The 12,529-nt window shown below is 42.6% G+C and overlaps 1 protein-coding gene across 2 annotated transcripts in view; it reads right to left on the minus strand.

The window, feature by feature from the left end:
• Positions 1 to 12,529, minus strand: part of LOC111228813 (glypican-1-like) — a 65,392-nt gene that overhangs the window by 19,923 nt on the left and 32,940 nt on the right. For both annotated transcript variants that reach the window (XM_022754887.1, XM_022754886.1), the window contains one exon: positions 7,885 to 8,043. In XM_022754887.1, coding sequence (XP_022610608.1) covers positions 7,885 to 8,043 — 159 coding nt within the window. The remainder of the gene's footprint in view (positions 1 to 7,884; positions 8,044 to 12,529) is intronic.

The raw sequence follows: 12,529 nt of genomic DNA on the forward strand, positions 1-12,529 counted from the left end.
TTTCACCCTCTGCTACATTCCCTTGGTCTTTTATCAGTCAATATGGTGCTTTACGTAGAGACAAGTAGCCTCTACCTCCGAGTGCCATCTTTGTCTCTCTGCCTCGTCTCTATCTTAAGTCCTCCTCCCTCCCTCTGTCTCTCGTGTCGAGTTGTGTTATTGACAAGAGATTCTGTGTAACACAGAGGTTCCATTGATGTTCCTCTTCTGCCAATCACTCTTACTGAGGGGCTTGGACTGATCCCAAGTTACTTTCTCACACAGAGGTATTAACTAACCGAGGCTTGTGCTACTCATTCCAGGCTAATCCAGAATTGGTTTTCTCATACAGAGGGCTTAGCGGGTCTGGAAACTTTGCCACTGTCTAATTAGGTTGGAACTCATACCAGTGGCTTGAAGAACCTGATCTTTAATGTGGTGATTAAAGGACCAGTGCGTAGGATTTAGTGTCATCTAGCGGTGAGGTCGCAGACTGCAAGAAACCGCAACAGAATACCCCTTTCCCTCACACCGTCCCTTTCCAAGAACCTACGATGGCGTTCAGGTAACATAAAAACAAGAAAGCCTGTCTCTAGAGCCAGTGTTTGGTTTGTCCGTTCTGGGCTACTATAGAAACATGGCAGTGCAACATGGTGGGCTCTGTGGATGAGGTCACACTCCCTCTGTAGATGAAGGGCTCATTCTCAGCTAACAAAAACGCAACGATTCTTAGCTTGAGATGATTACATACTACTGAAAAAATAATTATGAATATTATATTCCATTTCTGCCAATCAATCCCCCTAAATCCTACACGGTGGTCATTTAAGGAATTTTAGGCAGACGAGAAATTATTCTTTCATAATTCGTCTCTTCTCATTTTGGTATTTGTTTCCCTCCATTTGGCAGCTAACATTGTCTCACATGGGCAGGAAATGTTTCAAAGCACTTGGGGACCTTGCTTGAGAACTGAAAGAAAATATACAATCCAAATTCTGGGAAAAGCTTGATATTTCTATTACAAGGTATTTTGCAGGAGAATGACACGACTCGCACAATCAAACGGAAGAAATATGAAGGCAAACACTTGTTTACCAATGCCTAAGCATAGATAAACATACCGTTCTCACAAAGGCTCATTCACTAAATCGCATATAGTACAGCGCCATATATAGCAAACATGGCAGATCAACTGAGTTTTGGCAGTGCACCACACACTGACAAGGGGAGCACTGCATAGAAAAGGAAGATCAGTGGAAGAATGAAAGAGCACAACACAGGAAAACAGGTCTGAAAAAGAAGAAATTGTATATCTCTTTCATATCTGACAGCCGTAATTCTATTGTCCATTTGGCAAGTGCTGAATGATCATATTAGCTAGATGGTTCTTTGGCAGAGAGGAGGGAGACAGAGAGAGCAAATGATGAGGCATATGCCAAGAGAAGAGGAGGAAAAAATCAGGTGGCAGGGGTGCACTAAAATATAAAACTTAGAGAGCTCTCAGTGAGCACATACCGAACGTCTGCCAAGGCTCATACACTTCACTAAATTTGTTATCTCAATAATAGAACATGTAAAGCTGCATCTGGATTTGATCTACATCAACATACACAATCATGTTGATTGGCAGATGACTGCCATGACCTTCTGAGACTCTTCACATCCACGTCTGGGAATGTTTGTAAAAAATGAAACTCGGGGCTACTGACCGATGGCCATTTAACTTTAACTAAGATAAATGTAAGGTAAATGCCAGCACATTTTCAGGATTGCTCAGAGTTAATGAATTTGTCACCTGCTAGTACATAATGCCTCTGAGAATCATTAACAAATTTGTAGGACAGGTGAAAAAAAAACTGTTTGGCAAAAAAAATTCAAATTGCAGTAAATCTTTTTTTTTTTTTTGGATGAAACGGATATCATCTGTTCAGATAGACATCTCCTTGAGCCAGGAATACTACTTGTAAAGTTCTGCTTGAGAAATTATCATCCAAATCATCCATGTGAAGTGTTTTATAAATGGCAATATGATGTGCAATTTACACACAAACAAATTTACTTTACCTTGGCCCATAGCCTAACTCTCTACACCTAATTAAACTGAATATATTCAAAGTTTTAACTATCTAACTAACTAAGAAGAGAAGGAAAGAAAGGGAAAAAAACACAGAGCTGTAATGTTTAGGGCACAGCAAAAAAAAAAGCCTCTTCAGCAGGCACCAGATGGTTTTGTGATCTCTGCTTTTTCGACTGGAACCACTCCTCATCCACAAGTACAAAGGGATCCTCTACCTTTCCCTTTGTTATTTCCCCACCTGTGCAAGGACAATGAAAAAAATAAACACAACAGGCACAGACAAACATTGTTGTCCTGGGTGCACCGAATGCACAAATGATGATCTGGGAGCCATTAGACTGTTTATGTGTCAGCCTGACTCTCCATCAATAACAACACTTATCACACACATACTGTGCCCCAGGAGCACTGCAAGCCCCTTAGCCAGCATTTAGATGCTATTAAAAGGTCCCTTATATTAAACAAGCCGACACATCACATAATGCATGTCATTTATCAACAGGCTCTCTGTGGATGCCTTTATTCCACTTTCTCTCTGTCTCTCTTCTGACTTTCCCTAGCTGGCATTATGCACCATTTACCCATGCCTGTTGCTTTTTCTGTCCATCTGGTTCTCTTTTTAAGCCCTTTTTCCCTTGCTTGTTTCCTCCCAAACTCCATACCATTCCTTACCCTCACTATCATTTCGTTCTCTTTTTTTCCCCCCTCTATCTAAAGTTACTTTCCACTGCTTGCCCCATCAACACTGCATTCTTCTTCCCCTTTCTCTCCGTCTTGCTTTCATTTTATCCTTCCGAGGCGCCATCGCTCCTAGTGAGTAATGTGTTTGGCATAATTAGGCCAGTATACTCCAGGTCCCCACCGACGTGATTTGCATGCAGATAAAATGAGCCAATCAAGCGCCACAATGGGAGCAGATGTCCTTGTCTCTCGTGACATCATCAGAAGTGACCCTGAAAGCAGGAAATTAGAAGGTGGGTGTTGGTGAGGTGGGACTGAATCAAATCTGTTGCCTAATTGTGGGAATATTGCAACACACATGTAGAATGTGCCACCAGTGCCCAATCCGAATTAACATTGATTTTGTGTCTTAAAGGTGAAAAGAAAAGGATGCAGGGCTAAATTTGGTTGAAAACACAGAGTTGCCAGTTTGTTAGCTATCGCATTATAGTGGAAGATGTTTGTTTTAATAAGCCACCTCATGTGTAGATCTCAATGTGTAGCAGGTCCAAGCTACAATACTATACTCATATACTCAAGTGTGTTCTAGTTTTAACCTAGACATGCATGTATTTTCACTTGCTAATCACCAAAGCTGTTCTTACTGGGATTAAAGTACAAGTTTTCTTGGTGTCAGGACTCCCAGTGAGCTGCCTGCCACACTACTCACTGAAAAGCAATACAGCAGGCTGCTGCTTGCTATCGTCTGACGGCAATGCAGACTTCTCCTTACATCCAAGTTTAGTGCCTGTTCCCTGAACCTGATAGGATACATTTGGGTGTGCTTGATGTCATTCTCATGGATTTCTTCCCCCTCAGTCTACTTCCATGAGAGGACATGGTGTTACTTAACAAGCCAGGTGGGAGATGTTCAGAGCTCTACTTACATGAATAAGTAAGTGAGTCCTGCCTGGTCATGTAGAAATGAGTGTACCCATAAACCAGCCAGCCAGTACTCTTCAAATCAGATTAAGCTCTATGACCACTGATCTGCTTTGGACCGAAATGGGCTGGAACACACTGGCCAATAAGCCTTTGGCTGCTCATAAATACTCTGTGCCAGTACATGTATGTGTGTAGGCTGTGTGTGTTGATGACTCAAGACCTGGGTTAAGATCAAAATAAAATCAGTTTCTTTGTACTCTGTGTATTTACATATTCATCCTCTATTTGTAGATTATTTTCTGAGTGAATCTATTAGTTGTTTAACCTGTAAAGCACAAGAAGACAGAGTAAAACACCACCACAATCTATTAAACCCCAAGGTGACATCTTCAAATGTCTTATTTTATTCGACCAGAGATATTCAGGCATATAAGACAAAGAAGCAGTAAATGCAATAAAGGCACAGTCAACTGTCTGGCGCTGGAGGACTTCAAGGTTTGAATGGAGTGGGATCAGGACAGGAATTTTGAAAGTTGCATGGAGAAACATGCAAGGTCATGAAGTGCTTTACATACGGTACAAACAAAACTTGGACACAAAAGGAACAAGGATTTAGTTACAGGAGGTATGAAGTACTAGGTTGAAACTCAGAGGGGATCAGGCATTTGCAGTTGCGGCTCCCAAACTCTGGAACAAGTTGCCTTTACACATCAAGCAGGCCTCTTCACTGTGTGTCATTAAATCTCTTCTCAAAACGCACCTCTTTCCTTGGCTTTTGACACAGTCTGAGATGTTGCCTTTTTATTGCTTAACTGTTGTTGTTTTTACATGTGTTTTAAGTCTTTTTGTACTATCAATGTGAGATTTCTTTTTTGTATTTAATTGTCATTGTACAGCACTTTGGTCAACAGTGTTGTTTTTTTATAAATAAAATTGAATTGGAAAGTTATTAATATGGTCTTTCCTTGTGGTCTTAATATTGTGTAAAGAGTAAATGAGTATCCCTTTGTACAACGTAGAAGGTTGCTTGAATGTATATGTGGCAGTATTACAAGTGACACACACACACACACACACACACACACACACCCACACACACACACACCCACACACACACACACCCACACACACACACACCCACACACACACACACACACACACACACACAGTGAATCCAGATGCCAGTGATGGCACCATTAGAACAGGCACCACCTGCCAGCTTAAGGCTTCCGTCTGTCTAACACACCTGGCTGCCATCGAACACACTGCTCCCTTTGGTGCCATCACTCTTTGTGTCCTCTCTGACCTTTTCCCTCTCACTTTCATATGTGAACCCACCTCTCTTTCTCTGTTTATCTCTTTTACACTCTTTCTGGCTACCACTCTCCACTGTATGTTTTAGCCTTCCATCTGTCTCATTTTCACTCTGCCCTCTGCTTCACCCAGTTTCTTTGTTTAATTTTCCCTCCTTAGCATTTTGCACTGCATCTTTGTTCAACATAATATATTGTTTAGTTTGCACCACTCCACGCAGTATGAATGACAGCAGTGACATTGGGAATACCAAGTGCAAACCACATACACACATACTGTATACAAAGCCCATTTCACTCACTCACACAGTGACACACTCTAAATTACAAACTTACAAACACATGCATATAAACGCACATCTGCATGTTGACATATACACAGTGTACACACTTTTAGGTTCAGAGCCAGCTGTATGTCAGCATGCTGGTCCTCTAATCTGTGGCTTGCTTGGGGCTTCTTCCAAAGTCCCGGGACCTAAAAAGGCCAAGCCTGACTGGGCTGGAACAGTAACACCCTACACTTAGCCACATGGCGCTAGCTAGCCCACACCCTGCTAAACACAGCCAGATGTGGAGGGACTGGCAGCATGGTACAATGTCACTGCAGTCTCCTGCAGCCATATGAACTAAAATCTCTGCTATGGACGTGGTTAGAGAACAGATAATCCACACCAATATATAACCATACATTTCAACCTTAACCTTACAAAACATTTTGTGTCTAATCCTGGGAATATCCCAGAATCAACTACTTCTTAAGTCACTTATGAAACACTAAAAGCAGTGACTGGATTTCAGTGGTAGTTATTTTACCAAAGCCTGAAACTAGAGTAAGTCAACAGCTGAAGCTAAAAACAGGATGTCTTTAATAAGAATGGCTGAACCCAACAAAATTGAGCTGATCATGTGGCAGCAAATGTAAGATATTATGGTCCAATTAACCCCAGTCTATCTCTCAGCTATCATCTTCAGAGGACACAGTCAACAACAGATGGTTTTTAGACCTCAAGGTCCCAACACACATATACTTCTCTCCTCCCTCTGTCAGCTTTGCCTTCCCCATCTGATGCTCATAGGGGTGAGATAAGGGGATATGAGAAACAGGAAAAAAAAGAAATAGAGTTGAACAGAGCAGGAATGGGTTCGCTTTGGAGAGGAGAGGAGAGCGTGTACAGAAAACAAAAAAAAGGAAGCAGCTATGAGCTATCAGAAATTTGTAAGAACATGTCTGGCAAAGCGTATGGTACATATACAAAAAGAAGCTCCAAATGACTTCATTATGAGGCAACACAAGTTACCTTGTTCATGACTTGTGTCTATGTGTGTATTTATCTACGAGTTTTTGGATGCACATCATTACAGTGTTTAGAGGTCGCAGCTGAGTGCTGCTTGAATGTGTGTGTTTGCAGTCTATGTTGTTTACTGGTTCTGCTGTGCTAAATGAGGTGTTTTCCTGAAAAATGGGAAAGTTCAACAACTGTAGGATGACATAAACTATCTTGGAGAGAATTTGTATGTCTTGGACAGGTTTGTGTGCACATGTGTGTGTGTACTTATGTGTGTTTTGGCAGGGTGATGGTGTCCCTTTGGCACAGCAATAACAGCACCCGGAGTGAGAAGGGGGGGCCATGCGAAAGAAGGAGACAGAGCAACAGAAGAAGAGTAAACAAATGTCACTCAGCCACTGATCACTGTGATCTGAAAAGGTCAGGCTAACTAGCCAAGCTCAGAGCTCCAGCTGACACATCCATTGTCACCAACTGGCCAAGGAGAACAAGTGGAGCACAGAGACACCCTTCTATTAACTGGAGCAGGTCATTAGACACAAATAATTGCCTTGGTGCCAGTGTTCTAAGATTGAAAATCCCTCTCTTTCTCTGTCTCTCTCATTTCTTTTCTCACACTCATAGCATTGCAGTTATTTCATTTTATTAAGAACAAGAGTAGATTTACAATAGCAGTTCTGATTATTGCGCTGGTGTATGTTGCCAAAACACAGCAATCATAATTCTATATAATGTATGTTAACATTTTACTGTAAAAAGGTACCTGAGACTTACCAGATTTAGTTGAATTAAATTACATGGGATCTAATTATTTATGAAATAAAAGTATACTGTCATGGTCATGGTTACTGTAATATTAGCAACCTCTCAAATCCTAATCCAATGTAATGTAAAAGCCTACGAAATGTCTAATCTATTCGCTCTCTCAAAAACAAAACACTTTATATTTGCATTTCCAGTCTCTTTGGGAGGTACCAAACAGCCATAAAATAATAGATAATTCTATATTATCATTTTAAAGTTATGTTTTTTCAAAATATAACTTTAAGCATATTGGGGCAACATTTTTTTCCTAGAATACAGCATAGAGCAGATATGAAACAAGAGAATAGAGGGACATGAGATGAACAACAATGTCCCCCGACATTGCCATTACCTAGTTAGCTTCTTAAAACCTTAACAGAAGGTGCCAAATTCTCTTATTGTTTTAACTTTTCTGTGTGTCTGGCTTCAAACATCAGCATTCAAACAGTGAAATCCAGATTTGTATTTGTAACAAAGTAAAAGGAAAAAAGTTGGCAGTCTGACAACACCACTGAAAGGCATTACCAACCTCCTCTGTGAAGCATGACAGTAGATCAATGCTCTGCATCAATCTGCACCCTGTATGATAAAATGGCTTTAACTTATCTCTTATACTTATTGTCAGTCTGCGTGTGTGCATTTTTGTGTTGGCTGGGCATCTCTGGAATGAAAATGTGAAGTGAGATTTACCACTACTGGCAAGACAATGTGTTGATCAAAAGTGACATACAAAAAGAAAACAAACAAACAAAAAAAACCCCTCTTTGTATTCTAATTCTCCCACTCACCTCATGCACTTACTGAGAATATAAAAACTCACCATCAAAGGTCTTGTACTGTCCAGTGAGTGAGGTCTGTAAGGATCGTCCAGCATCTTTGAGAAGTCCCTCCATCTCTCTGCAGCTCAGCATGGCCAGGTTGTCCTCCATGCCACTGGTACAGCAGGTGTAACCCTGAGGACAGATGCGCAGGTGCTCCCCTATAGCAGGAGGACACAGAGAACAAATAGGGAAGAGGGTGATTTATAGGGGGTGACAAAAAGCAGTGAAGAAAAAGAACAGGAACCATCACATTAGCATTAACAGGTCCCATCAATTCAATCAGCACTCAACAAAACAGTCACTAATAGTTCTTTGCATCTGTAAAAAATTTTCCACAGTGAACATGAACATGACAGGCTGAATTAGCTACAGCGGCTGTTTTTACAGCCTTAAAGCCAGCCTGTTGGCAGTCGAGGAGGCAGGGCTGCATGTGTTCGCCCGCCTGATTACCTGGCAAGATGTGGAGAACTCTGTGGCAATGGGAGCACTGGAGCAGGAGTACAGCATCAGCTCCCATACAATTTTAATGAGGACTCCTGACACGCATGCCTGTCCATGCATTTACAAACATGTGCACGCGCACACACACACACAAACACACACACACACACAAATGCATAAACTCTGAAAACCAGGGAGGTGTGTGTCTCTGTGTTTGTGTGTGTGTGTGCGCCATATGAGAGAATTTAAACAAGGGTTTTCAAAGATGTTTAAAACTGCAGTCAAGCTGCAGCTGAAATCAGACCAAATTATGTAGGAATGAAATTCCATCATCCACATCAATGCAGCCGAGCTTGAGGCGAACAAAATTCATGTGGGTGACATTCATTTACAGGTGAAGGGAGCAGATAATGTTGGATGCAAGGCTTTGACTTGCAATCATTTTCTTCTTTTACATCTGCAGAATCCTCCCCACTGTTACTATTTCTAGACACAAGCGTACACACTCGCATAATATGAATCCAAAGTGAAACGCACAAGTACCCAAAGAGCAAATATGCACTGTACTATGTAGAACAGGGGGCAGCACATCACACTGAGACAATTCTTGTTAGAAGAGGAAAGATTTCAGCTTTTAGATTACTCTGTCGCACTTTGAACACAAAGACAATAAAGACAACCGAAGGATTTTTTTTCTTGCCAAAAATGAAATTCATTAAAGCCCACGTATGCAAAAACACACAGACAAATTTCAAAAAGGCTGTAGCATGTATGCAGATAGGATGGAAACGCTTTTTGAGCGGATTGCTCGTCCTCAGGCAGCACAGAGGGCACATCTTTTTGCTGGATGTGGGCTTTTGTTTATTGGAAGGATTAATAAATATTTAATTTTTCTTTTGCAAACACAGAGCTCGCAGTTATCTATATGACGAGTCGCCCTGGGCCTGTTTGGAAACGCCTTTTCTCAACTGTATTTGATATGGACATCTGACACAGCCCTGCATAATAGAACACGCCCATGCATTGTTCATCTTTGTAGTAGTTCTAGTTGCCTCCATCCATCCATCACATCAAAGTTTAATAAAACATGACGGGTTGACTTAAATTAATAAAACCTTGACCTTCTGTTACTAAAGATATATTCAAACCAACAAAAACTGGAGCGATGTTGGCAGATGTACATTCCTATTCTGGTTCATGTGGGAGTGATAGATTTACAGGTTAAAATAAGGTGAAAACAGTAACAGTATTTGTTATTGGCCAGTGCAGAGTATGTATAAAAGAAGCCAGCAGCTCTGTTGTTATTTGATATTAACGAGCCACTGGTTGCACTTTGTGTTAAGCAGTATTCATAGATAGAGTGCAGGTTGTAGTATTTCCTTTCTGATTGTATGACTGCGTCTATGAAAGAGGCACCTAAGTGAATCTCACTGAGTCCACCTCCCCACCCAAAGGCCCTACAGTGACAAGCATTAAGCTCTAACTGCCTCTCTGTAATTCCCACCTCACCAGCCATTCTCTTCAGCCATTTTTCTCTTCCCTGCTTGAGGGCTCTCTCTGAGATACACTTGCATGGCCTCGTATTGTACAGTATACACGGAGAGACCCATACACACACACACACACACACACACACACACACACACACACACACACACACACACACACACACACACACACTCTCTCACTAAACATAAGTTATGACTTATTTGTTTTTCTTTTGTTATTAAAGTAAATTGAAATCTGACTATTTGCTTATTTTTCTTCAGATTTCTCTGTTCTGCTTCTCAGTGTCACAGCAGTGATAAATCTGATGCACAGGCGCAAGATTCATCTGATAGTTTCAAGGCTATTGCCATGTATTTTAAGCATTTAAATGGCACATTAATATTTGAAAGACTAGCCTGCTTCTAACCCTACCAACACAGACTACTAAAATCATTCAGTATCTCTTCCAAATAAAAAATAAAAAAAACACCACAATGCTTTTTCATAAACACATGGACAGTAACACATTCCAAGAACTTTGTCCTTGTTCTATCCTTTGTTAACAGACTGAAGTCTAATAGTAAGTCTGATACTTAGCCTGTGGATTAGCTTGAAATGTTTAATTAATATTACACAGTCTGCACAAAGGTATAAACACACGAGTACAGGATTAATGATTTAATGTCCCCTCAGGCTGTCATTAGCATGCACCTGGCACAGCTCTAACTGAAGGCAGGTCTATAGGCACAGTGCTGCCATCGATAACATTGATCCTGCCATCCGTTTCATCGTCAACCAGTGGTTTCTGTGTGCACTGGCTCAACAATTACAAGCAGGCATTTCGCCTTCATTTATTGTAGTTGTTGCCCGAGTTAATCACTGTGTACCCCTTCCCCAGCCTGTTCATGATCCAAGCTGTGTTTTACAGTCAACGCGCGTATGACAAGAATCCATACCCTTCAGTGATTATGTGTCAACCTAGTTTCTGCAACTGTCCTTTAAGTGGCTCATCCAGGGCAGCTCTAAAGTGGAGCAATTAAAGGCAATTTTCTCTTTCAACACCAAAGTGGAGAACAGGCTCCCTAGATCAGAGAAGAAGGTGACATTGAGCATCTCTCAGCACCCTCTCACTGGTCATGATGTGACTCCCAACCAAGCACCAAGGGAAAGAGTTTGGGCCTGGAGAAGGGCATATGTGCTGTGTGTGAGTCTGTGAGATTTGTGCGTGTCAGTGAGAGGAAAAAATCTATTGAATGAGAAGATGAGGAAGTGAAGAGGAGAGCACAAAGACATAGAGAAGAAGGAAAAATGAGGGAGGGTGTCATGGAAGGGTAAGAAAGAAGATTGATAGAGGAATAGTATACAGTACTATCAGGGGTCAGCTGCAATCTGTCAGCCCCTGGGACGGCCATTTAAATGCTTGGACTGGTTTTAGTGTGTGTGTGTGTGTGTGTGTGTGTGTGTGGGTGTGTGTGTGTGTGTGTGTGGGTGTGTGTGTGTGTGTGTGTGGGTGTGTGTGTGTGTGTGTGTGGGTGTGTGTGTGTGTGTGTGTGGGTGTGTGTGTGTGTGTGTGTGGGTGTGTGTGTGTGTGTGTGTGGGTGTGTGTGTGTGTGTGTGTGGGTGTGTGTGTGTGTGTGTGTGGGTGTGTGTGTGTGTGTGTGTGGGTGTGTGTGTGTGTGTGTGTGGGTGTGTGTGTGTGTGTGTGTGGGTGTGTGTGTGTGTGTGTGTGGGTGTGTGTGTGTGTGTGTGTGGGTGTGTGTGTGTGTGTGTGTGGGTGTGTGTGTGTGTGTGTGTGGGTGTGTGTGTGTGTGTGTGTGGGTGTGTGTGTGTGTGTGTGTGGGTGTGTGTGTGTGTGTGTGTGGGTGTGTGTGTGTGTGTGTGTGGGTGTGTGTGTGTGTGTGTGTGGGTGTGTGTGTGTGTGTGTGTGGGTGTGTGTGTGTGTGTGTGTGGGTGTGTGTGTGTGTGTGTGTGGGTGTGTGTGTGTGTGTGTGTGGGTGTGTGTGTGTGTGTGTGTGGGTGTGTGTGTGTGTGTGTGTGGGTGTGTGTGTGTGTGTGTGTGGGTGTGTGTGTGTGTGTGTGTGGGTGTGTGTGTGTGTGTGTGTGGGTGTGTGTGTGTGTGTGTGTGGGTGTGTGTGTGTGTGTGTGTGGGTGTGTGTGTGTGTGTGTGTGGGTGTGTGTGTGTGTGTGTGTGGGTGTGTGTGTGTGTGTGTGTGGGTGTGTGTGTGTGTGTGTGTGGGTGTGTGTGTGTGTGTGTGTGGGTGTGTGTGTGTGTGTGTGTGGGTGTGTGTGTGTGTGTGTGTGGGTGTGTGTGTGTGTGTGTGTGGGTGTGTGTGTGTGTGTGTGTGGGTGTGTGTGTGTGTGTGTGTGGGTGTGTGTGTGTGTGTGTGTGGGTGTGTGTGTGTGTGTGTGTGGGTGTGTGTGTGTGTGTGTGTGGGTGTGTGTGTGTGTGTGTGTGGGTGTGTGTGTGTGTGTGTGTGGGTGTGTGTGTGTGTGTGTGTGGGTGTGTGTGTGTGTGTGTGTGGGTGTGTGTGTGTGTGTGTGTGGGTGTGTGTGTGTGTGTGTGTGGGTGTGTGTGTGTGTGTGTGTGTGTGTGTGTATTATGGGCCTGTGGCCATTTCTTCCAGTGCAATCCGCTAGCTGCCTGCCATTTGAAGGACATCTGTGTAAAGAACACAATACACAAACACACACACACACAAACACAAACACAAACAC

The sequence above is a fragment of the Seriola dumerili genome, unplaced genomic scaffold, assembly GCF_002260705.1.
Source record: "Seriola dumerili isolate Sdu_G_001 unplaced genomic scaffold, Sdu_1.0 BDQW01000226.1, whole genome shotgun sequence".
Classification (NCBI taxonomy): Eukaryota; Metazoa; Chordata; class Actinopteri; order Carangiformes; family Carangidae; genus Seriola; species Seriola dumerili.